At 39.6% G+C, this 22,462-nt stretch overlaps 2 protein-coding genes and 1 long non-coding RNA gene across 5 annotated transcripts in view; 2 read left to right on the plus strand and 1 right to left on the minus strand.

The window, feature by feature from the left end:
- The window catches only part of LOC309474516, a 243,910-nt gene extending 238,076 nt beyond the window's left edge, over positions 1-5,834 (plus strand). Inside the window, exon 2 of the long non-coding RNA XR_014197353.1 lies at positions 3,989-5,834. This is a non-coding gene — a long non-coding RNA (uncharacterized lncRNA). The remainder of the gene's footprint in view (positions 1-3,988) is intronic.
- Positions 143-22,462, minus strand: part of cidec (cell death inducing DFFA like effector c) — a 64,538-nt gene continuing 42,218 nt past the window's right edge. For 2 of the 3 annotated variants that reach the window (XM_082137023.1, XM_082137022.1), the window contains 2 exons: positions 7,061-7,251; positions 143-313 (listed from right to left, as the gene is read on the minus strand). In XM_082137023.1, the coding sequence (XP_081993149.1) occupies positions 160-313; positions 7,061-7,251 (345 nt within the window). In that variant the 3' untranslated portion in view covers positions 143-159. The remainder of the gene's footprint in view (positions 314-7,060; positions 7,252-22,462) is intronic. The other variant, XM_082137024.1, reaches the window with a different exon arrangement.
- On the plus strand, positions 12,233-19,998 carry LOC309474388 (uncharacterized protein). Its single transcript, XM_082136948.1, has 12 exons — positions 12,233-13,704; positions 13,826-14,773; positions 15,133-15,366; positions 15,456-15,518; positions 15,647-16,229; positions 16,361-16,437; positions 16,536-16,722; positions 16,836-16,957; positions 17,185-17,387; positions 18,800-18,825; positions 18,986-19,132; positions 19,272-19,998. Exons 5-12 carry the CDS (start codon positions 15,968-15,970, stop codon positions 19,526-19,528), a joined length of 1,281 nt encoding a protein of 426 aa, XP_081993074.1. The 5' UTR covers positions 12,233-13,704; positions 13,826-14,773; positions 15,133-15,366; positions 15,456-15,518; positions 15,647-15,967; the 3' UTR covers positions 19,529-19,998.

Below are 22,462 nucleotides of genomic sequence, written 5' to 3' on the forward strand. Positions count from 1 at the left end.
TAAAATATAAAACTGTATGCACAGTTTAACTGTATATACTGTATTACTGTTTATACAGAAGTAAATAATTCACAAAAATGCTTTTAGAAACAAAAGCAAGATATAAATCTACAAGTAGTGCATTTCTTTTTTTTTTTTAAGCTGTGAAACAGGCCACCATCATTTATGTAACTGCTTGATGACACATGTAGGTGTTACCAGTTGTGCCTCCGTTTTCTCATCCTCATCAATGAGATGCTGAATATAACATGAAGTACCCACTAATACATGGCCAGTGGTCTGCATTGTGAACAGAGTCCATCTTAGGGCTTCCCTTTCAGAGAGAAAACAAGAACAGTGAGACATAAGCCTTTCGTATTTACTCTCTTAGCACTTTATATGTTAATGTAAATTAACTTTAAGATAAATAAATAAAGATAATAATCTATTGTTTTTTGTATAATGTATTATTGACTGCACGTCAATAATAATTTCTGTCATATAGAAGCCCTCAGAGCCATTCATTATTTTTTGTCTTGTTTTCTCAGGATTTTGAAAATGACAAGAGATTAAGTGTAACATTTAAAATATAAATAAATATAGAATGTTATATGTTTATCTAAGAATATACTTTATTTCAATTTGTTGCACCAAAAGACAATGTTTTATGTACAGTATATATTTATAGTAGCTGAATGAGTAAGTATAGCCTAAATCTCTACAATGTACACACATCCTGGTTACTGACAAATTGTCTCAGGTTGCTTATGCAACCTGATTCCCTGAGAAGGGGAATGAGACGCTGCATCTTGGTGTTGATGCTTTGGGGAACACCATCAGCATGACCGGTGTCTGAAGCACGTGTAAACAAATGCCAATATTCACACACAGCTTCTTGTTGCTCAATGACTTCTCAGGGAACTGGGTTGCATACACAACCTGAGACATTCCCTTTTGAAGTAGAACTTAGATGCTGTGTCTTAGTGTCCAACAACATCATGCTTAAGGAATGCCTGCCCTGCTAAGCTGTGAATATGCACAAAAATAGTGGGCATAGCACCAAAGACTCTACTGAATTCAGTCGGAGTGCATCAACTCTAAGGCAACACTGAATAACTTTCATCAACCATGCTCTATACCCCAAGGAAGCCACAGGGGAGACTAGGCCCTACTTAAAGACCCCAATGTAACTGGGTAAGAGCAGCTCGTACCCTGACTTGAGTAAAGGCACTTCTCCAAGCGCTTCTGCTAGCGCTTTACTTCAGTACTAAACTATAGAGACCTATAGAAGCGCCCATTTCCCTATATATATCCCTACTTCAAGACCCAACAGTAGTTGGGAAGGGAGGCAAATGAAAAAGAGAGACACTTGCAGACTGCCCACCATAATTCCATTTACCCTTAATGGGCTCCTGCCAAGCAACCCATTCACAGTGGAGCGTAAAATTCTTCTTTAGACCTTAACATAGAGGAGAATTTACCTCTACTCTGGAAAAAATATGCTTTAAATAGGACATCAGCGTGGAAGCAAGAGAGATGCCAAAGGGAACCTACCTCAACCCACAGCCACTGACCAATGCCACTCTCACCCTGGGGGCAGGTGAAGGGGGCAGGCTGTCCTCAGACTTGACTTGAGTTCTTTATCATCCCCATGGGGAATATTTTTTTTCTTGTGTTTCAACATGCGTATACACAAAGAACCAACAATGTACATAAATATAAACGGACACATGCCCATCCTACAACCTAATCTGAAAATCTGTCCGGTGGAGGAACATGTTCAATGGCTTCCTTTACCAGCAGGGAGTTTACTTCTGGTTCCAATATTCAACCCTGCTCTGGGTCGACTGCAGTCCAGACCACCCCATTGAATTTCAGTGGGCGGGAACCGAACTGCAGTCTGTACCCCTTTTGAATGGTGCGCAGGGCCCAAGGAGAAATATTTGTTAGATTTTTCCATGCATCGAAATATTTTACCAAGGGAACCAGCCTCTCAGGCCGCAAGCCTGTGTGGCAGACAGTGCAGCGTAGATTCGCTGGAAACCGATACGTCCCAAAGCACACTTGACGGCGGGAAGCCGACATCGATTTCCTTTGGGCCCCGCGGAGGAGGCTACCTCGATCGCTCCACCGCGGGTGGGGCAGCCCGAAGAGATCCTACGTTTGCTAGGATCTCTTCCCCAAAGCCTTTTTCGCCTGCAGGCTTCGGCTGAGAGCGCAGTCTATGCCCCCATGCTCCTTGAGGGGGGGCTTTAGAGGCAACGCTCTCTTTTTGACCCTGTCTATAGCCTGAGGAGCTGGTGGATGGCTGCAGATGCCCACTGGGGGCAGACTTCTTAGGTTTTAAACGGCGAGGGAGATATGGCTTAAATGCCGCCGACTGTTTTTTCGCCTCCTGAAACCTGTTGACGACTGTGTTAACGGAGTCACCGAACAGGCCAGAAGGCGAAATCGGGGGATCAAGGAGGAAAGCCCTGTCTTTCTCCTTGATGTCTGATAAATTCAGCCAGAGGTGTCTCTCCGTGACCACCATAGCCGCCATAGAACAGCCGACAGCGCGGACCATTTCCCTTGGTGACACAGAGAGACAAGTCGGCAGCCTTACACAATTCAGCTATATCTTCAGGTGTTGGTCCCTCGCCCTCATAAATATCCTTAAGAAGGTTGGCCTGGTAAGCCTGTAGAACTGCCATAGTGTGCAGGCTGGCACCAGCCCGACCCGCAGCCATATAAGCCCTGCCCACCAAATTAGATGTATCACGGCAAGGTTTGGTGGGCAGCACCGGGGTCTTCAGGGTTGACACAGTGTCGGGTAAAATATACCTAGCCAATATATATATATTTTTTTTTTTTTTTTGACTCTTTTTGACTTTTAATCGTAATAATCTGCTGTAAATAATGAGTCATTTTCCACAATCAGAGCATGTTTCATGACGTTACGAGCGAAAAAGCCACATGAATGCAGCATACGTATATTATTTACATATGACCTTTCAAATGACATATGGATGACACATGACATCTTTCTAGTACATTGCAGTACATAGTACAACAAAATATTTCATATATTATGAACAATTAATATTTAAACAAAATATATATTTTATTTAACAGCAAACAACTCAGAACAACTAAGAAGTAAATCAAATTGGCTACATTCATTGTAAAAAGTGAGTACACCCCTCACATTTCACCAAACATTTTAGTATATCTTCTCAAGGGACAATACTATAGAAATGAAACTTGAATATATTTTAGAGTAGTCAATGTGATGCTTGTATAGCAGTGTATATTTAATATCCTCTGAAAATAACTCAACATACAGCCATTATTGACAAAATAGCTGGCAACAAAAGTGAGTTCACCCTAAGTGATAATAGCTGTACGTTGTTTAACCATGCAAAGCCACATGTCCTATTCATAATTTTCATGTTTTTGTCTGCTGACAGGATCATACAAATGTTTGTATCTTGTATTATAGCAGTTACATTTTGTGCTTTGAGTACAATTCTCTCATACTACCACTGGATGCTCAACATGGAACCTCATGGCAAAGAATTCTCTAAGGATTTGAGAATTAGAATTGTTGCTCTCCACAAAGTTGAAATTGGCTGTACGAAGATTGGTAACACCCTGAAACTGAGTTACAGTACAGGCCAGGGTCAAACAGAGGTTTTCCAAGACGGGTTCCAGTTGGAACAGGCCTCACAAGGATCAATCAAAGAAGTTGAGTCCTCGTGCTGAGTGTCAGGTGCAGAAGCTGGCTTCAAAAAACAGACGCATGAGTGCTGCCAGCATTGCTTTAGATGTTGCAGAAGCGGAAGGTCAGCTTGTCAGTGCTCAGACCATACGCCACACACTGCAACAAGTCGGTTTGCATGGCCATCGTCCCAGAAGGAAGCCTTTTCTGAAGCTGACTCACAAAAAAGCCCGCAAACAGTTTGCTGAAAGCAACCTGTCCAAGAGCATGAAATACTGGAACCATGTCCTGTGGCCTGATGAGACTAAGATCAACTTGTTTGGCTCAGATGGTGTCCAGCATGTGTGGTGACACCCTGGTAAGGAGTACCAAGAAAAGTGTGTCTTGCCTACAGTCAAGCATGGTGGTGGTAGCATCATGGTGTAGGGCTGCATGAGTGCTGCTGGTACTGGGGAGCTGAGCTTCTTTGAGGGAAACATGTATTCCAACATGTACTGCGACATTCTGAAGCAGAACATGATGCCCTCCCTTCAGAAACTGGGCCGAACAGCATGATAACGACCCCAAACATACCGCTAAGATGATAACTGCCTTGCTGAGGAAGATGAAGGTGAAGGTGATGGAGTGGCCAAGTATGTCTCCAGACCTGAACCCTATTGAGCACCTGTGGGGCATCCTCAAGCAGAAGGTGTAGAGGCGCCATGTGACTAACAGCCAGCAGCTCCATGATGTAATCATGGAGGAGTGGAAGAGGATCCCAGCAACAACCTGTGCAGCTCTGGTGAATTCCATGCCTAGGAGGATTAAGGCAGTGCTAGATAACAATGGTGCTCACACAAAATACTGACACTTTGGTAGGGCTGTACTCAACCAAAGAAAATCTTGGTCGACTGAAGTCCTGAAATTTTCGACAAAAAATCGACTAAAAATGACGGTAGAAAAAAAAAAGTTAAATTAATTAGATGCGCACTGTGCGCAGTACTTGGTAGCCTCGTTGTCCGCCTAAATGAATTATAAATAAACATAAAAAACTAGTAGGCTATTTGCAGTATATTAAATCGTTTTTGACCTAATTATTTTGCACTGAAATGAGTCTGACACTCGAGTCTGTCGGCTCTGACAGCGTTGAATCACGTGCACCTGCGCAATATCATAGCTTATGATTTCCGAAAATAGTACTATGTTGTCAACTAGTGATATCATCACAAGAACTGTTGAGGAATATGCAACATAATTTAGACAATTATTTTTGTCATATGTTATAATAATAAGTTATAACTGTCAGACACTATCATTTCACCGTGCATGTCCTCGCACCGAGCGAGGCTGAACATGAGCTCAGCTTCGCAGCTGAGACACGAATAGACTATTAACTTAAAGCTTTTACTCTTAATAAACACAAAAGGCACGTCCACTTTAATAAAAAAAGAATATTTATTAAACAAACCAGATCAAGAGCAGAAACGAAATAAAGTGCATAACTGAAAAATAAAGCATCCTAGGCTCAAAACTAACACAACCAACAGCACAGCGCAATTGCGCATTAGGCTCCAAATAAAAAATAAAAAAGTTAGGTTATCACACTAAAACATTGAAATATGCTAATTCTGATATGTTCATATAGCCTACTCAAAACAGACAGGGCAAGCTAACGCAGACAAGTGAGCTTACCACTTTTAGATGATATGTCATGTTTGTCGTCGAGCTGTGGAAAACTGTTGCTTGCAAACTTTGCATTCGACCTTTTTCCTGTTATCAATTTTAACAAAATGCTGCCACACTGTCGATTTCTTTGTTGTTGACATGTTAGAAGAGGACTGACTATTAAACGCTCTCACAATTAAATAAATAATATTCAGCATTAAACCTTCTATAGTTATCGCTCTCTCTTGGGTTGGGCTAATCCAAAAAAGGTGAAAACAAGGGGGGTGTTCTGAAGACAGACTGTTACAGTGAAACAAGGGTACTCTGAAAACACCCCCATTAGCAGTTATTGCTTTCCACCTGATGAAATGAGCACGCCTCAGCGCGGCAAAACTGATTAAATAAACGCGGCAAAACTGATGAAATGAACGCGGCAAAAAATCGACCAATCAGAATTTTGGTCGAACCAGAACGTATCGACCAATTAATCGACTGGGACAGTACAGCCCTACACTTTGGACACAGTTTTGACATGTTCACTTTTGTACTCAAAGTGTACTCACTTTTGTTGCCAGCTATTTTGACAATAATGGCTGTATGTTGAGTTATTTTCAGAGGACAGTAAATAGATACTGCTATACAAGTAGCACATTGACTACTCTTAAATCTATCCAAGTTTCATTTCTAAAGTATTGTACCTTGAGAAGATATACTAAAATGTTTGCTGAAATAGGAGGGGTGCACTCACTTTTGTGAGATACTGCATATAAAAATAAAACAGTCAATTTTTGGGGAATATGCATGTTGATTCATAGAAATGTTTGTCAATTAATAAATGGAAAGAGGTCCTTTTTATGGGCCTTATATAGCCGTGTTTCCACCGAAATTACCCGAAACAATTTGTCCCAGGAACTTTTTTTTTCCCTCAGACCTGTTGCTGTCTGCGTTTCCACCATGGTCTAAACTAAAGAACCGGGAAGATTGACGTAGGACTGCGCACTACTTTCCAGTTCCCGATGGATTTCATCCACTGAATTTAAGCTTAATAAAGCCTGAACCTCGTCGTCGGTCCATCGATCGTATTTTTTTAAACTCCATTGTTGATTCGAATAGCAAACAACTGTTACTGCACGCACCGCAACAGATGAAATGCTGCGTGGAGTCAACCAATCCAAATGCGGCATGAACTCAATCAAGCAGCATGTTCAGCACCCAAGTCCCACCTCTGAAAGTTTCTGAACTTTGAAAAAGTACTACCTCGCAAGCAGGGATTTTCTGAGGGGGAAATATTTACCCGGAACTTCATTTAGACCCTGGAAACGCGGCGTATGTCTATTTCAATAGGGAATGCAGTTTAAATAAATTCCTAAATTCCTTTGGGTCCTAAAACCGTATTTTCTTGCTGATCTGTCTTTGTTGCCATGGTAACCAGAGGCCTTTTCTGGCTTTTGGGGGTTGTTCACAGACACCTTGGCACCTAGTTTTGTTGTTGGGTGAAGGGTCTGTTTGATTATTCATAATTTTTTTTTGTTGTTGTTGATATCGTAAGAAAATTAGACTTGTAAATGACTTAATGACTTATTTTGCCTGTGATTTTGAGAAAACAAGACAAAAAGTGATAAACATGGCCTTTGTCGACTTACATACTTTAATTATTACATTATTTCTTTCTCTTCCTATCTCAAACTGGATGATTCCTATATCAACGCATGGACACGCATGCACACACAAACTTACCTTAGCATCCTTTTTGCCTTGTAGCACTGCAAATCATATGAAACAGAGTACATTCCATACAAGGTTGCCTGTACATTTAAGCAGCCAATAAAATCCTTTGGATGGTTTTTGTAAAGATCAAAGGTCAGTTTGGCTACATCCTTCCTCATCTGTTTCCAGCCGAATCCAGGATCACTCTTGGTTGTATTTCTCTGTGTAGTAATGATAAGGAAACAAAAACAAGATTTCACTTAAATGTGTTATCAGGTATTCAGTCAAAAACTCAAAATGTTGGAAAAGGATAGATGAGGAAAAGGGTGATGTGTCCAGCATATAGATTTGATGAAAGCACTAAAAAGTGTATTTTCCTTTTATATGCTCTAACGTATGGAAGCATATGTGACCCTGGATCACAAAACCAGTCACAAGTAGCATGGGCATATTTGTGGATATAGCTAACAATACATTGTATGGGTCAAAATTATATTTTTTTCTTTTATGCCAAAAATCATTAGGATATAAGGTCAAGTCAAGTCAAGTCAAGTATATTTGCATAGCGCTTTTCACAATACAGATCGTACCAAAGCAGCTTCACAGTATTAAATTAAAATAATACAACAAAGTTTGTTTCAAGAGGAATTTATTGATTGATAAAATTAAATTAAATATCCCCAACTGAGCAAGCCAAAGGCAACAGTGGCAAGGAACCGAAAAACTCCATCAAGTGACCTAATGGTGTCCTAAAACTCCATCAGGTGACCTAATGGAGAAAAAAAACCTTGGGAGAACCCAGGCTCAGTCGGGGGCCAGTTCTCCTCTGGCATTTATGAGCTACAGGCCAGATTGTAGTTTGAACTATAAGATTATATGAATGCCTGGCTGAAGAGATGCGACTTTAATCTAGTTTTAAACTGGGAGAGCGAGTCTGAGCAACGAACAGTATCAGGAAGACTATTCCAGAGTTTTGGAGCCAAATGTGAAAACGCTCTCCCTCCTTTGGTGGTTCTGGATATCCTGGGTATGACCAAAAGCCTTGAATTTAGTGATCTTAAAGAGCGCGATGGATTATAGGGCGATAGAAGATCCATTAAATAGACTGGAGCTAAGATAAAGATCATGTTCCATGAAGATATTTTGTAAATTTCCTACCGTAAATATATAAAACATTTATTTTTATGAGTGAATGCAGCACAATCACGAACATAAATGGACAACTTTAAAGGTGATTTTCTTAATGTTTAGATTTTTTTTGCACCCTCAGATTCCAGATTTTCAAATAGTTGTATATCGGCCAAATATTGTCCTATCCTAACAAACCATACATCAATGGAAAGCTTATTTATTCAACTTATTTATCCATATGATGTATAAATTTCAATTTCAAAAAATGTACCCATGTGACTGGTTTTTTGGTCCAGGGTCACATTATGGGCAGCGATAATTCAATTTGAAATGTAATATGCAAAATGACAATGCAATATGTAAAATGGCAATGCATTTCTGTATTTACATTTACATTTTCCATTACATTTGTACAACGTTGTGTGTAAAATGAAAATGAAAATAAAATTATATTATTTACATTTACCATTTCATACACTAGTTTTAAAATGCAAATTGAATACATATTTTTTATACGCTTTATACGTTGCAAAATGAAAATGTAATACAGAAATGATTAGATCTGTTTAACATGTTCAAACAAAAAATTTAGCAAAATTATCATTTAAATGTTAGTTTTCTTAATTGCATTTACACTCACAGTTAAGGCACTTGCGATTTGCTTTTTCATTTTTGAAAATTCAATGTGCAAATTGAAAACGCATTACGAGCCGATTCACTGGCAGATGAAGTGGAGTGTAAACAGAGAAATGGTAGTGTTTCCGTAGATTATTACGTGTCTGCAGGTGATAGTGTAACAAACACCTGTCAGTTACGTAGTTTTTTAAACTGCAATTACACTCCTCACCACTAGAGGTATTAGTGAGACCTCTATGCCTAGATAAAGAGACAGGTGAGCAGTAGGAGAAATTAGCATGGCTGACCTCCTTGGTCACCTGTCAAACAAAGTCCTGGTTGAGAAACGCTCTGTTTCATGCTCAACTGTAAGTAAAATGTATATGTTCATGTTGATGTTTTATTTACTGATGAAAGATTATCTTTGTACTTATTGAATATAGTGAATGGATTGCACATAATTAACAGGAGGCATTTTGTGTCTTGTAGAAGGACTTTTCTGTTTGTACTGAACGAATATTTGTGCCAGCTTTGTGGTCCTGGCTGAGATTTTGCTACACTGAGTCCAACAACAAGGTTTCTGGTTGGATGTAGCTACCTTGGACAGTTGGATTACTACTATGGACTTACTTTGGTGGGAAATCTGTATGTTTGATGACGGTCAGCAACCGTCGTTTGTTTACCATCAAACCTTTTTTATTCCCCCATTTGACTTCCTAAAGAGAATTAAGACTTGTATCTGACTCTCGTAAATCACCTTAACCGTTTACATCAGTGAACGTTATAAAGACTGATTCATATATTGCTGGAAACTTCAACTCTTATACTGCACTACTTATATCTCTTTGTGTACTGGGTGTTTTGGCAATACTATTTGAATGTAGTTTCTTTGTTTTGAATATATTTTGGTGTCTATATATAAAATCACATATTTCATTGCTGTTTTTGTTTGCTCTTTGGTTTAAACATATGTTGATGCTTATGACCCTCCCTATTAACAGACTATTAATTAGCATTTACCCAAAGTAGTAACTGTTGGTTATACATTGGCGCCCGAACGGGGACTCATTGACATTTATGAAACATTGTTTATTCTAATGATAAATATGGCAAGCCAAAATAATAGTGATGAGGATGAGCCGGGACCTAAACCCGATTTTTCTTCTGGTACATTTCTTGATAGAAGAGAGCCTATTAAAGAATTGATCAATACCTTTAGTGACCTTTATATAGAATCAGAGGAGGAAGGTGAAGGTATTGAGGCTGAGATTGTGCCTGATTTTACTGATATTCTACCACCACCTCCAGAACCTGCGGAAGAACAAGTACAAGAACCAAATGCATCATTGACAGCACTAATTGGACAACTGACTGCAAGAGTTGACACGATGGAAAGTCGTTTTGGGGAATGTGTTCGGAAGTTGAATGACTGTGTTACCTTTGCGGAAATGCAAGAGGGATGTCGAGCTATTGAGGAAAGAATGAGTTACTTTTATAGAGAGATGTGAAGAATACTTTGCCATATGACCTCTCTGCGATTATGAGATATTTGCTTCTCTTACGTCAGTGTTAAAAGGTACTGCTAAAGATTGGTGGCTGGCAGAGAAGAGGAATGTACAGACATGGAAGCAGTTCAAAAAAATCTTCTTGCGGTCTTTTCTAAGTGAAGACTATGAAGAAGAAGCGGCAAGAAGATTACTTGAAAGAAAACAGGGTGCAAAAGAAAGTATTAGGGATTTTGCTTACCATTATCGAGCCTTATGTATTCGAAGGAACAAAGATATGCCTGAAAGAGAAATTGTGCATGCCATTTTGCGAAATTGCAACCCACGGCTAGCGAGTCTACTCAGGTGAACTGTAAGAGACGTGGATGAGCTAGTGAGAATTGGCACGCAAATTGAAAGAGACTTTGATGAATCCAAAAGATACTGGAGTCAAGTAAGTGCAGAGACACAAAAGAGGAAAGCTAATTATTCCAGAGAAGCTGCACTAAAGTCTTCTCCAGCTAACACGAGAGTCATGCAGTCTGGAAAAAGTGTTGTTCAACCAGAGATGCTCACCCTTCCTATCGTATTACGTAGTAGATATTTTCAAGCAATGATTGATACTGGGAGTACCTTGTCTCTGATTCAAGAATCCTGTTGGAAGCAATTGCGACAACAAGAAACATGCAAACCTAGCCAGGGGCAATCTTTTTTACTAGCTAATGGTCAGAAACAGACTGCTATTGGAAAGCTACGCTGGGAATGTGAACTCCATGGGAGAACAATGGACCTGACGCTCTACATTATGAGAGATGCAGATTTGACGGTACCTATCATTCTTGGAATGGATTTTATGTTATCCTCAGGGATCATTCTTGATTTCAGAAGATCTCAATATCGACTGCCATCATTGAAAGATACAGATGAAGATTCAACTTTCCCTTTCATGCCTCAGGTATCCGGTTCATCAGTACATTTCTACCTTGCATTATCCTCACCTACAGTTTCTGATGATACTCTACATTCAATCTATCAGCTAGTCCAAAAATCTAACACCAACCAATGGAACAAAGAGTCGCTGCAGGAACTGATGTTGAGATGGCCAACAGTGTGCACTAATGAGATTGGTCAGTCAAGCGTAGTCAAACATCGAATCATCACTACCAATGAAGTTCCAGTCAGGAAAAGAGCTTATAGAGTGTCAGTAGAAAAAAAAGTTTATTGAAGCAGAAATTAAAGAGTTGCTTGACAAGAAAATCATTCGTCCATCAACTTCCCCGTGGGCTTCACCAGTAGTAGTAGTGCCTAAAAAGGACGGAGGATCAAGGTTATGCGTGGACTACCGTGGTTTAAATGCAAAAACTCACCTGGATGCTTATCCCATGCCACAAATTCAGGACATTTTGGAATCATTACATGGAGTGACAGTGTTCAGTACAATTGATCTTAAAACCGGCTATTGGCAAATGGACATGGAACCAGACAGTATACAGAAGACTGCTTTGGTTACATCTGCAGGTCTCTTTGAATTTTTGCGTCTTCCTTTCGGGCTGAAAAATGCCGCCGCATCGTTTCAAAGAATGATGGAGCATGTTCTTCGGGAACTGAAGGGAAAGTGTTGCCTTGTCTACATTGATGATGTAGTAGTGTATTCAGAAAACGAAGAAAAACACTTAAAACACCTCGATCAAGTGTTCAGCTGTCTCGCTAATGGAGGCCTCACTTTGAATCTTCAGAAATGTAACTTCTTTCAAACATCTCTTACCTTCTTAGGACATCTTGTATCTGGGGAAGGAGTTAAGACTGATCCATCCAAAGTGTCTGCAGTTCGTGAGTTTCCTGTACCGCAGTCTCTCAAAGACGTGCAGCGGTTTTTAGGATTGGCAGGATGGTACCATAGGTTCATACCTAATCTCTCAGATAAGGCTGCTCCGCTCCATGCCTTAAAACAGCGGTTTTCAACTGGTTCTGTGCCAGGGACCACCATCCTGACTAACAAGTAATTGGCGGCCCACTATTGTGTGTGTCTGTGTGTGTAGTGTGTGGATTCCTTTGTCAGATAGCACAGTCAGACGTCGAATTGAGGAAATGGCAAAAAAAAAAAAAAAAAAGTTTGTCATGTCATTTTGCTGTGTACTGAACCTATTCACGGCTCCATCAACATTTCATGCCAAATCGCTATATTTCCTTGTTTAAAATGTACTGCAAGATGCAGTTTCTTTCCAAATAGCGATAAGCGCCAAACCTATTTTTAGCCTAAACGCGATACATCCTCTCGACTAATCAGAATTCTCTCTCTCTCACCCTCAAATCACTCGCGCGTATCGCGCCAGACGCTCAATTTTCCTCATTCGCGCGACCGCGCCGCGCTAAACGCCTCATTCGCGCTGCAGGACCTCCAGATGCGCGTAAACGCGTCTTTACATTGACTTGACATGAAAATCACTTGCGCCAGACGCTCTATTCGCGTTTGGTGTGAACGCTACTCACTCACTCACTCACTCATACAAGGTCATGTTGTGATTTGTTTTATGTAAAGCGGACAATGGTTCTACTTTTTATGGGTTTGACACTTTACTGAATGCCAATGTATTTATTACTGACTGACTTGCCTTTTTTTTAAGACAAACTTTTTTTTTTATGGAAAAAAAGTGATTTTAATAGTGAAATTACGTAGGCTGGAATGCATGTCACGGACCACATGCAATGCCGCCGCGGACCACCGGTTGAAAACCCCTGCCTTAAAACAAAAGAAATCCACATGGTCTTGGACAAAGGAATGCCAAAAAGCTTTTGATACCATCAAACATGACCTAATCAATGCCCCTGTGCTAGTTCCACCGGATTTGACCAAACTTTTCAGAGTGCAAACTGATGCTAGTGAAGTTGGATTGGGAGCAGTATTAACACAAGATTCAGAGGGAGAAGAACATGTTGTAGCTTATGCCTCCAGATTATTGCACGGAGCAGAGAAATCCTATTCTGTTTCAGAAAAAGAATGCCTGGCTGTAATCTGGGCTGTGGAAAAATGGAGATCATACCTGGAAGGCCGATCCTTTGAGGTAGTTACTGACCACTCTGCTTTGACATGGGTGTTTCAACATCCCAAGCTATCTTCAAGATTGACACGATGGACCTGTGAACTATGTTGTTTCATTTCTTGATGACTCTAAATATGTTGACACGTTTCATGTACAGAACTTAAAACTTTGTCATGGGTATGTCAGGATTTCTTCTTCTGAGGGGGAGGATATGTAACAAACACCTGTCAGTTACGTAGTTTTTTAAACTGCAATTACACTCCTCACCACTAGAGGTATTAGTGAGACCTCTATGCCTAGATAAAGAGACAGGTGAGCAGTAGGAGAAATTAGCATGGCTGACCTCCTTGGTCACCTGTCAAACAAAGTCCTGGTTGAGAAACGCTCTGTTTCATGCTCAACTGTAAGTAAAATGTATATGTTCATGTTGATGTTTTATTTACTGATGAAAGATTATCTTTGTACTTATTGAATATAGTGAATGGATTGCACATAATTAACAGGAGGCATTTTGTGTCTTGTAGAAGGACTTTTCTGTTTGTACTGAACGAATATTTGTGCCAGCTTTGTGGTCCTGGCTGAGATTTTGCTACACTGAGTCCAACAACAAGGTTTCTGGTTGGATGTAGCTACCTTGGACAGTTGGATTACTACTATGGACTTACTTTGGTGGGAAATCTGTATGTTTGATGACGGTCAGCAACCGTCGTTTGTTTACCATCAAACCTCCACACCATTTGACTTCCTAAAGAGAATTAAAGGAGAACTCCGGGCAATTTTTAAGTTAATCTTGATCGTTAGACCTTTGTGAGTACTGTCTATAGAAAAAAAAACGAACCGGATCGGTGCTTGCAACACGGAGCTACTACAGCTAATGTCCAGAGCTCCCACTCAGCTATAACGGCAGTTATGGGGGCATCGACATAAAAGGGTGTCTTTGTGCCTGTTAACAGACACAAAATGCAAGTAAAATGTCTGTCCAACATGAACAGGGCCCTTACATGACAACAAGAAGCGTTTAGCAACTTAGCCATTGTTTAAACTCACCTAAATAGTGTTTTAGACGGCTAGCTGTAGTCTCGCGCTGAAGTCCCGTGGGAACTCAGTTGTAGCTGGAAAAGGTAAACAACAGTGTGCAGGTGGGCGGAGCGTCGTGTGTGTGATGATCGGAGTTGCTCGCAAGTGAAGAAGAAATGGTTCGCGTTTGTGCCGTTCCGAATTGTGGCAACAGAATGCGAAAATACAAGAATTTACATTTTCATCGTCTTCCTATGCATGACCTCGATATTCTGCAGTTGTGGCTAGTTGTTCTTCAACTTGATGTGCAAACTCCCGTAACAGTACTACGCGCTAAAGATTACCGCATTTGCAGCGAACACTTTGAAAAAGATGACTACACAGACTCAACACAGCGGGGCCGGTTGAAGAAAAATGCCATTCCGTGGACGAAGACGTGTGCAACCACTGTGGAGGTAATGTCAACTTTATTTATCCTTCCATTTGTGCACACACGGCTTGAGGAGAGATGTGCAGTAATACATGTTTTTGTAGTCTTATTTGTAAAACTTTAATTATTTCAGTAGCTTCTATGTTTTTAATTATATTTGTGTTCTAATTTCTATGAGAAAACAATGGACTTGCTAAAGAGAATAAAGTGTGTGGCACGGTGCAGTATGGTGAGGGGGAGGTGTGTGATGATCACACAGGCTACGACCTGTCTGGGAAAATACTGTCCGAATGAACACTAAATGATAGATATAAATAGCAAATGTTACTGTGTTATGCAGTTGAATGAAGCTATTATTTTATTTATTATTACTTACTAATTCAGGAGACTGATATTACTGGTGTGCCCCTGAACGAATCACTATTAGCTGGAGTGCCACAGTCAACTCCAAAGAAAACTCTCCAAAGAGAAAGTGAATTCAGATCAAGCCGGCCTGGTCTGTCCTCCTGCTTGACCCTACTTCTCTCTAGTCCAGAGACATCATCTGTAAGACCTCGCACAAAGCCTTCACTAAGTGGGACATATATAGCAAAACCTCTTTCATGGGGACAATCAGTGGTAAGCCTCGCAATGATCAAAGCTTTTCATAAATTTCCAAACACATTTGCCATCACTAAAGTGTAATATTATACATTTCTAATTTCAAGGACCAGGGTGCCATGGCATCATATTTGTCTGTCCCCAACACAGCCAGTGGAGATGTGGCACAAGTGAGTTGAATGGCTTTTCTTTTGAGCCTGTACTACTGTTATTTTTGGTGTGATAATGCTTATTGTTTACTAAAGAAATAAATGTAAATGTATTTACACAACAACTACATTGTAAATTTCACAAACAGGATGATAAAGAACATTCGCCAACGTTGGATATGAGCAGAAGCTTTGGGGAAATGCTTTTATCCGACACAAGTTTTTCGCCATCTATCCACACCCCAACATCAAGCTCTGGTTCAGGCTCTGGCTCTGGAAAAGTACCGTAACATGAAAGAAAGTGGATTGTGAATGAATCCAGACTACTAGAACTGTTCAACACATGCAAGACCTGTGGCTCAGCGGTGGAAAACAAAAGGATTGTAACCCATGGCAGCCAAATCCGAGTTCTATGGACATGCTTGAATGATCACCCTGGAAGTTGGGCTTCATGTCCTGACATTAGAGGGATGGCAGAAAATAACCTGCTCATCAGCGCATCCACTTTTTTCACAGGAACCACCCATACCACCATTTCTGACAGGGCTGAGCTTCTTCATACCCCAATTCCAAAGAAAACTCAATATTATTCTATGCAATCTATCTACCTCATACCAGTCATCCAACAAGCGTACAGAGATCAACACGAGAAATTAATGGAACGTCTCGTGCAACTTTGTGCCTCAGGACATAAAGTTGAGCTCTGTGGTGAGGCTAGAAGTGATAGTCCAGGTAAGCATTTTGCTGGAAATGTACATCATAACTCCAGGAGTTATCAAAAAAATTATTCTGATTATACTGTATGACACATGGCAACCCTACAACAAAGTTACCAATTCATCTCTGCTTTTTTCTCACAACAGGTTTCAGTAGCAAATACTGTAAATATTCATTTCAAGATGATGCCACAAAAGAGATCATTCATTTTGAATTGGTTCAGGTAAATTATCTACTATGTTTTGTAAAACCAAATTATGTAAGTATTTTCAAAAACAAATATAGACATGCTTTGTATGATCGGTCAATATTATTCTCTAGGTTACAGAAACAACCAGCTCGGTTGCTATGGAGGTGTTGGGATTTCAGAGGGGTCTGGACTATTTACTTGACAGAGGAGTGGTTATTGGTGTTGTGACCACTGACAGATCGCCATCCGTCTGCAAACTCATGAAGGACAACTACACTGGCATCCAACATGAATTTGATCCCTGGCATGTGAGCAAAAGTAAGTAAATTTAGTTGAAAAGACACTCAATTGTTTGTACCTCACAAGATAAGTGTGTTCTCTTTCATTTTATCACTAACTTTTTAGATGCAATTTTTGGCTGTTTTGTACAGGTGTGAAGAAGAAACTTGTACTTATATCAAATAAGAAGAACAACAAAGACTTGCAGCCATGGATAAAGTCAATCACTAACCATCTGTACTGGTCATGCAGTACAAGCAAAGGTGACAAAGAGGTAAGAATATAATGTAGTACATAACATAGATACAGTATTTTTGGTATAGAATATTTACTGTTTTATCAACGATAACTAAACATGTTCCTGTATGCCCAAATGTACGCCCTGTATGTTCCAAATAACCGTTTTAGTAAATATTTTTAATAGTATTTACCTGGCACATAACGTAATATTTGCACCAGGAAAGTATTTCACCAACTATGACTTCAATCTAATTTTTGTAGGACTGTGTACGAAGATGGAAATCGCTTCTGCACCACATATGTGGCATTCACCGGTGGGAGGAGGATGGTGCTCAGTACACCTGCCATCACACAATCCTGACTGAGGACGAACAGAGGCGCAAAAGGTGGCTGAGACCAGATTCATCAGCTTTTGTGGCACTGAAGGGAGTGGTGTTGGACAAAAATCTCCTTAGAGACTTGAGGCAGATGTCCAGTGGTGGAATGTAACGAAGTACAAATACTTCGTTACTTTACTTAAGTAAATTTTTCACGGATCTGTACTTTACTTAAGTAGAATCAATAGTGCATACTTTTGACTTTTACTTCGTTACTTTTTGCAGCAATTATTATACTTTCTACTCCACTACATTTCTACAACGTTTCGTTACATTTTCGGATCAGTTTTTCCCCTGCCAAAACAGGAATTGAAAAAAATCTCCATGTTTTCGGTGCTGATCGCGTTGGTGGCGCTAACAATAAAGCACCTAAAAGCTGTCACAAAGAACCAGCAAAAGTAATGAATATGTCAAATATAGCAAGAAGACATTTTAATTGTTTATTAATAAACAAGTGTTTTCTGTGTCGGCTGCAAAGATGAGGTTGACGATACTGATACACGATCTTCGCAGTAGCCTAGTGAACGCGCCAGAGAGAAATGCGCATTTCATACGGATTATAAGCAGAGAGCAGTCGGTTTTCTTTCGTTTTGAATTGTTCTGTTTAAAAGTACACATTTAAAGCTGTCTAAAGATATATTTATCAGGTCTGTGAGGCAAGTAGGATACCTTATACGCTGAGTTTCGGTTCATTTATGAGACGAGCTCCAGTTCACTCGCCAGCGCCTACGTGTCGTGATTATCTATTTTCTACTTATTTATTAAATCCTGGCAATTGTTTGATGAAACATTGATTAAAATTGAGATACAATTAATACAAAACGAAATTCAAATTTAAAAAAGGCTTTGTGCTTTCTGTTTGAGGTCTCAGTGAAAGTTTTAAAGCAGTCTTTTAGTGCCTTTCAGAGCGGTCACGTCTGTAACATTGTTTTTTCCTCATAAATGGGAACACGAAAAATAAAATAAAATGAATATGTTATGTTCTGTGGAGAGCCAACCCTTCATCCGGTGGGTATTACTTTTGGTTTGCGCAGTGTAATTCACAGAATTACAAAAAAATATTTTTCTACCTAAAAGTTAAATATTGTTTGTGTCCCGTAACGCATGTGTAGCCTAGATTTCCCATTAAATATAAAACGCATACTGATATTTTTCAATATGTATTAAATGCATTTTCTGAGAATTTATATTTCAAGTTTTTACTGCAAATGTCCCGTTTATAACGATGGAATTGCCAAATATTAAATAATTTATCCTCAACTAGTTTTGTGGTGTAGGTCTACGTATTGTATAATGTTAACTTCAAAAAAGGGGTGTGTCGCGATTCTGCCTTCTCCCTTCTCACACCGCGACACAGGTTCGTAGATTTAAAATCAGGTACTTTTTACTTTTTACTTAAGTAGGGTTTTCATTGTGGTACTACTTTTACTAAAGTAAATATGTCTCTGGTTATTTGTACTTTTACTTAAGTACTGAGATTCAGTACTTCCTCCACCACTGCAGATGTCACTCTTCAAGCATACAGGTATCTATTTACATTGATTCAAATATTTTTCCAGTCATGATGATTATTGTTGCAATATTTATAAATTTTTTGAGAGGAGCAGTTTTGTTTCATTACTGCCTACAATGCAATAATACCAGTTACACTGGGTCATTGAGTGTGTGATATTACATTTATACAGGATCTTTAGAGGTGTACCATCAGGTCATGCTGAAGTATGCTGAGAAGCGACTTCACTTCAGTTACGACAGCATGAGGGCTCGTACCCAACTTGCAGTAATTGACCATAATAGCAACGTTGGGAGACCACAGGCGAAGACAAAAGAAGGTATCCTCATATATCCTAATATATCCTCATTTATATCAATATGTTTTACATGACAACATCACATTCATTGTATAATACCTAGTTTCTTCAGGTGTTCCATGGAGATGCTGTATTTAATTTGTAATTTCATGTATTTTAGGACAACCACGGTATAAAGCTGTATACTCAAGACAGAGTCAGCAATGGGTTGCAAAACCCATGTTTGAAAACACCACACAGGCCTTTCGTCATGATCTTGTTGAGCGTGTGCTGAGGAGGAGAGATGACAGTACTGTCGTCTTTTCCGACACTTTACCCCCACGTAAACCAGGACAAAGGACATTGCTCCAGAACATCGCTCCAATTCCAAGGCCAGACAAGGGTGATCTGGTCGCTCATACCAAATCTCGCTTTTGAGCTTGGCAACACCACTGTTATCTGACAATGTTGACATTTTTTATATAAAGCTTACAATGTTCTGTAAATTATTGTTGTAAAATAAAGATTTGTTTGTAACTGTAATACTGTGTTCTTATAGTTTGAGTAAAAACACAGGAGCACAAGAACTTTGATTTACTATCTTTATTATAATGAATGACATAATGCAATCTTTTTGAACATGAACAATGTACAATTCAGACTAAACATTTAGAATATCTCCTCTGCATCCTGAAATCCAATGTAAGTACCAGTGGGGGAGGGATACTTTCTTCTGATCACTGATACAACACAGCTAGGTAATGGTGTTCTACTGCCACGGCCAAGGCGCTCTCCTTTTAGTGCCCATTCTAGCACAACACGGTATGCCACCAGCCTGCATTGGCTATAGGAATGGGGGTGGTGGCAGAGAGAGCAGAAGTTTGGTCAGTTCACTAGCGAAATGGCTATTGTATTTACAGCAAAAAACTAAATACTAATAAAATGACTAAGGAAAATGCATATGTCATGTTATCAATCAGATATTCAACTCACTCTATGGATAGCTGCCCATTTAGTCCCTCCGGTTTTGGACGTCTCTTCCAGTTTATTTTAGGAACGAAGAAGAAAGTGTCCAGGACTGCCTTTTGGATAAGAGCAGGAAATTCCTCGGTACAGGTGACACATTTTTCGTTGACTGGCTGTATGAGTTCCCACTCTTTACAGCACAGGCTTTCTTCCTCAGTAGGCATTGGGTCACAACACCCACACAAACACCACCAGTTGTCCGAAATCCGTGTCCTTGAAGCATATGCTTCAGCTGTCAGTTGCCTCTCTGTCTGTCTCCTTCTTTCCAACTCTTGTGAGGCTAGTTCTTCGTCTGTATACTCGGGTTTGAATAAATAAGGACGACCATCAAACTCAAAAGCCTCTTCCATGTGTTCAAAATCTTCTATATTCTCCATAGTTACGTTACTATAAGCTTCTTCACTTGCGAGCAACTCCGATCATCACACACACGACGCTCCGCCCACCTGCACACTGTTGTTTACCTTTTCCGGCTACAACTGAGTTCCCACGGGACTTCAGCGCGAGACTACAGCTAGCCGTCTAAAACACTATTTAGGTGAGTTTAAACAATGGCTAAGTTGCTAAACGCTTCTTGTTGTCATGTAAGGGCCCTGTTCATGTTGGACAGACATTTTACTTGCATTTTGTGTCTGTTAACAGGCACAAAGACACCCTTTTATGTCGATGCCCCCATAACTGCCGTTATAGCTGAGTGGGAGCTCTGGACATTAGCTGTAGTAGCTCCGTGTTGCAAGCACCGATCCGGTTCGTTTTTTTTTTCTATAGACAGTACTCACAAAGGTCTAACGATCAAGATTAACTTAAAAATTGCCCGGAGTTCTCCTTTAAGACTTGTATCTGACTCTCGTAAATCACCTTAACCGTTTACATCAGTGAACGTTATAAAGACTGATTCATATATTGCTGGAAACTTCAACTCTTATACTGCACTACTTATATCTCTTTGTGTACTGGGTGTTTTGGCAATACTATTTGAATGTAGTTTCTTTGTTTTGAATATATTTTGGTGTCTATATATAAAATCACATATTTCATTGCTGTTTTTGTTTGTTCTTTGGTTTAAACATATGTTGATGCTTATGACCCTCCCTATTAACAGACTATTAATTAGCATTTACCCAAAGTAGTAACTGTTGGTTATAATAGAACCAGTACATTGTTGGAACGTCTGGGAGAATTTTCGGTAACACTTTATTTTGATGGTCCCTTTTGAACATTCTGTTGACTTTAAGTAACTTTGCAACTACATGTCAACTTATTCTAACCCTAACCCTACCAGTCTACTAATACTCTACTAATACTCTAATGAGAGTTAGTAGACATGTAGGTGCAATGTTACTTCTAGACAACAGAATGTGTTAAAGGGACCATCAAAATAAAGTGAAACCGAAAATTTCTGCCATTTCAGGCGTCGACACCTGTTTGGTGTCAACATTATGCTGCGTTGTTGTCTGATACTGAACTGTGTTAATGATGGTTTCGTTTTGTATTAAATATTCTCATTGTATGATACACATATGCTAATCTTTATTCTTATTACTATTAACTATAATTACCCAATAATGTTGGAGATCCTATAGTTTTTCCTTACAAATGCATAGGCCTATTACTCTGAGATCACAGAATATGACGGTTCAGCTACCGAAAAATGTGACGTCTCTTTATTTCTTCATAACTGACTGTAATGTTCAATAAAGTGACTCATGTGATGTATGACCATCTCCCATTTCTATTTTATTAAGCATATTGATTAGATATTGATAAATCTATAGGTACAGTAGGGTCACAGAATCTGACGGGTCAAATTCATAGCTACTGGAAAATGTGACCGCTCTAATTTCTTTCACCATAACTGAATGTAATGTTCAATAAAGTGACTCATGTGATGTGCGACCATCTCCCCTCTCTATTTTATAAAGCATATTGATCAGATATTAATAAATATATAGGGTCACAGAATCTGAAGGGTCAAATTCAGCCTTTTTTGGGTGAATGTGGAGCAGGTCGGGGGCTGGTGACGTCATCGTCTATAATTCAGTGTCTAATATTTTAAAAACCGAAGCAGCAGAAACCAATTTTTTACCGGCACAAAACAGCCCAAACGAAGCCCAAACAAACAAGACTATTTTGGGTGAATGTGGAGCAGGTCGGGGGGGCTGGTGACGTCATCATCTATAATTCAGTGTCTAATATTTTAAACACAGAAGCAGCACAAACAAAACTTTAACTAGCACAAACGAAGCACAAACAAACAAGACTATTTTGTGTGAATGTGGAACAGGTCGGGGGGCTGGTGACGTCATCACCTGTAATTAAATGTCTAATATCTAAAAAAACTGAAAC

The sequence above is a fragment of the Leuciscus leuciscus genome, assembly GCF_965113295.1.
Source record: "Leuciscus leuciscus genome assembly, chromosome: 14".
NCBI lineage: Eukaryota > Metazoa > Chordata > Actinopteri > Cypriniformes > Leuciscidae > Leuciscus > Leuciscus leuciscus.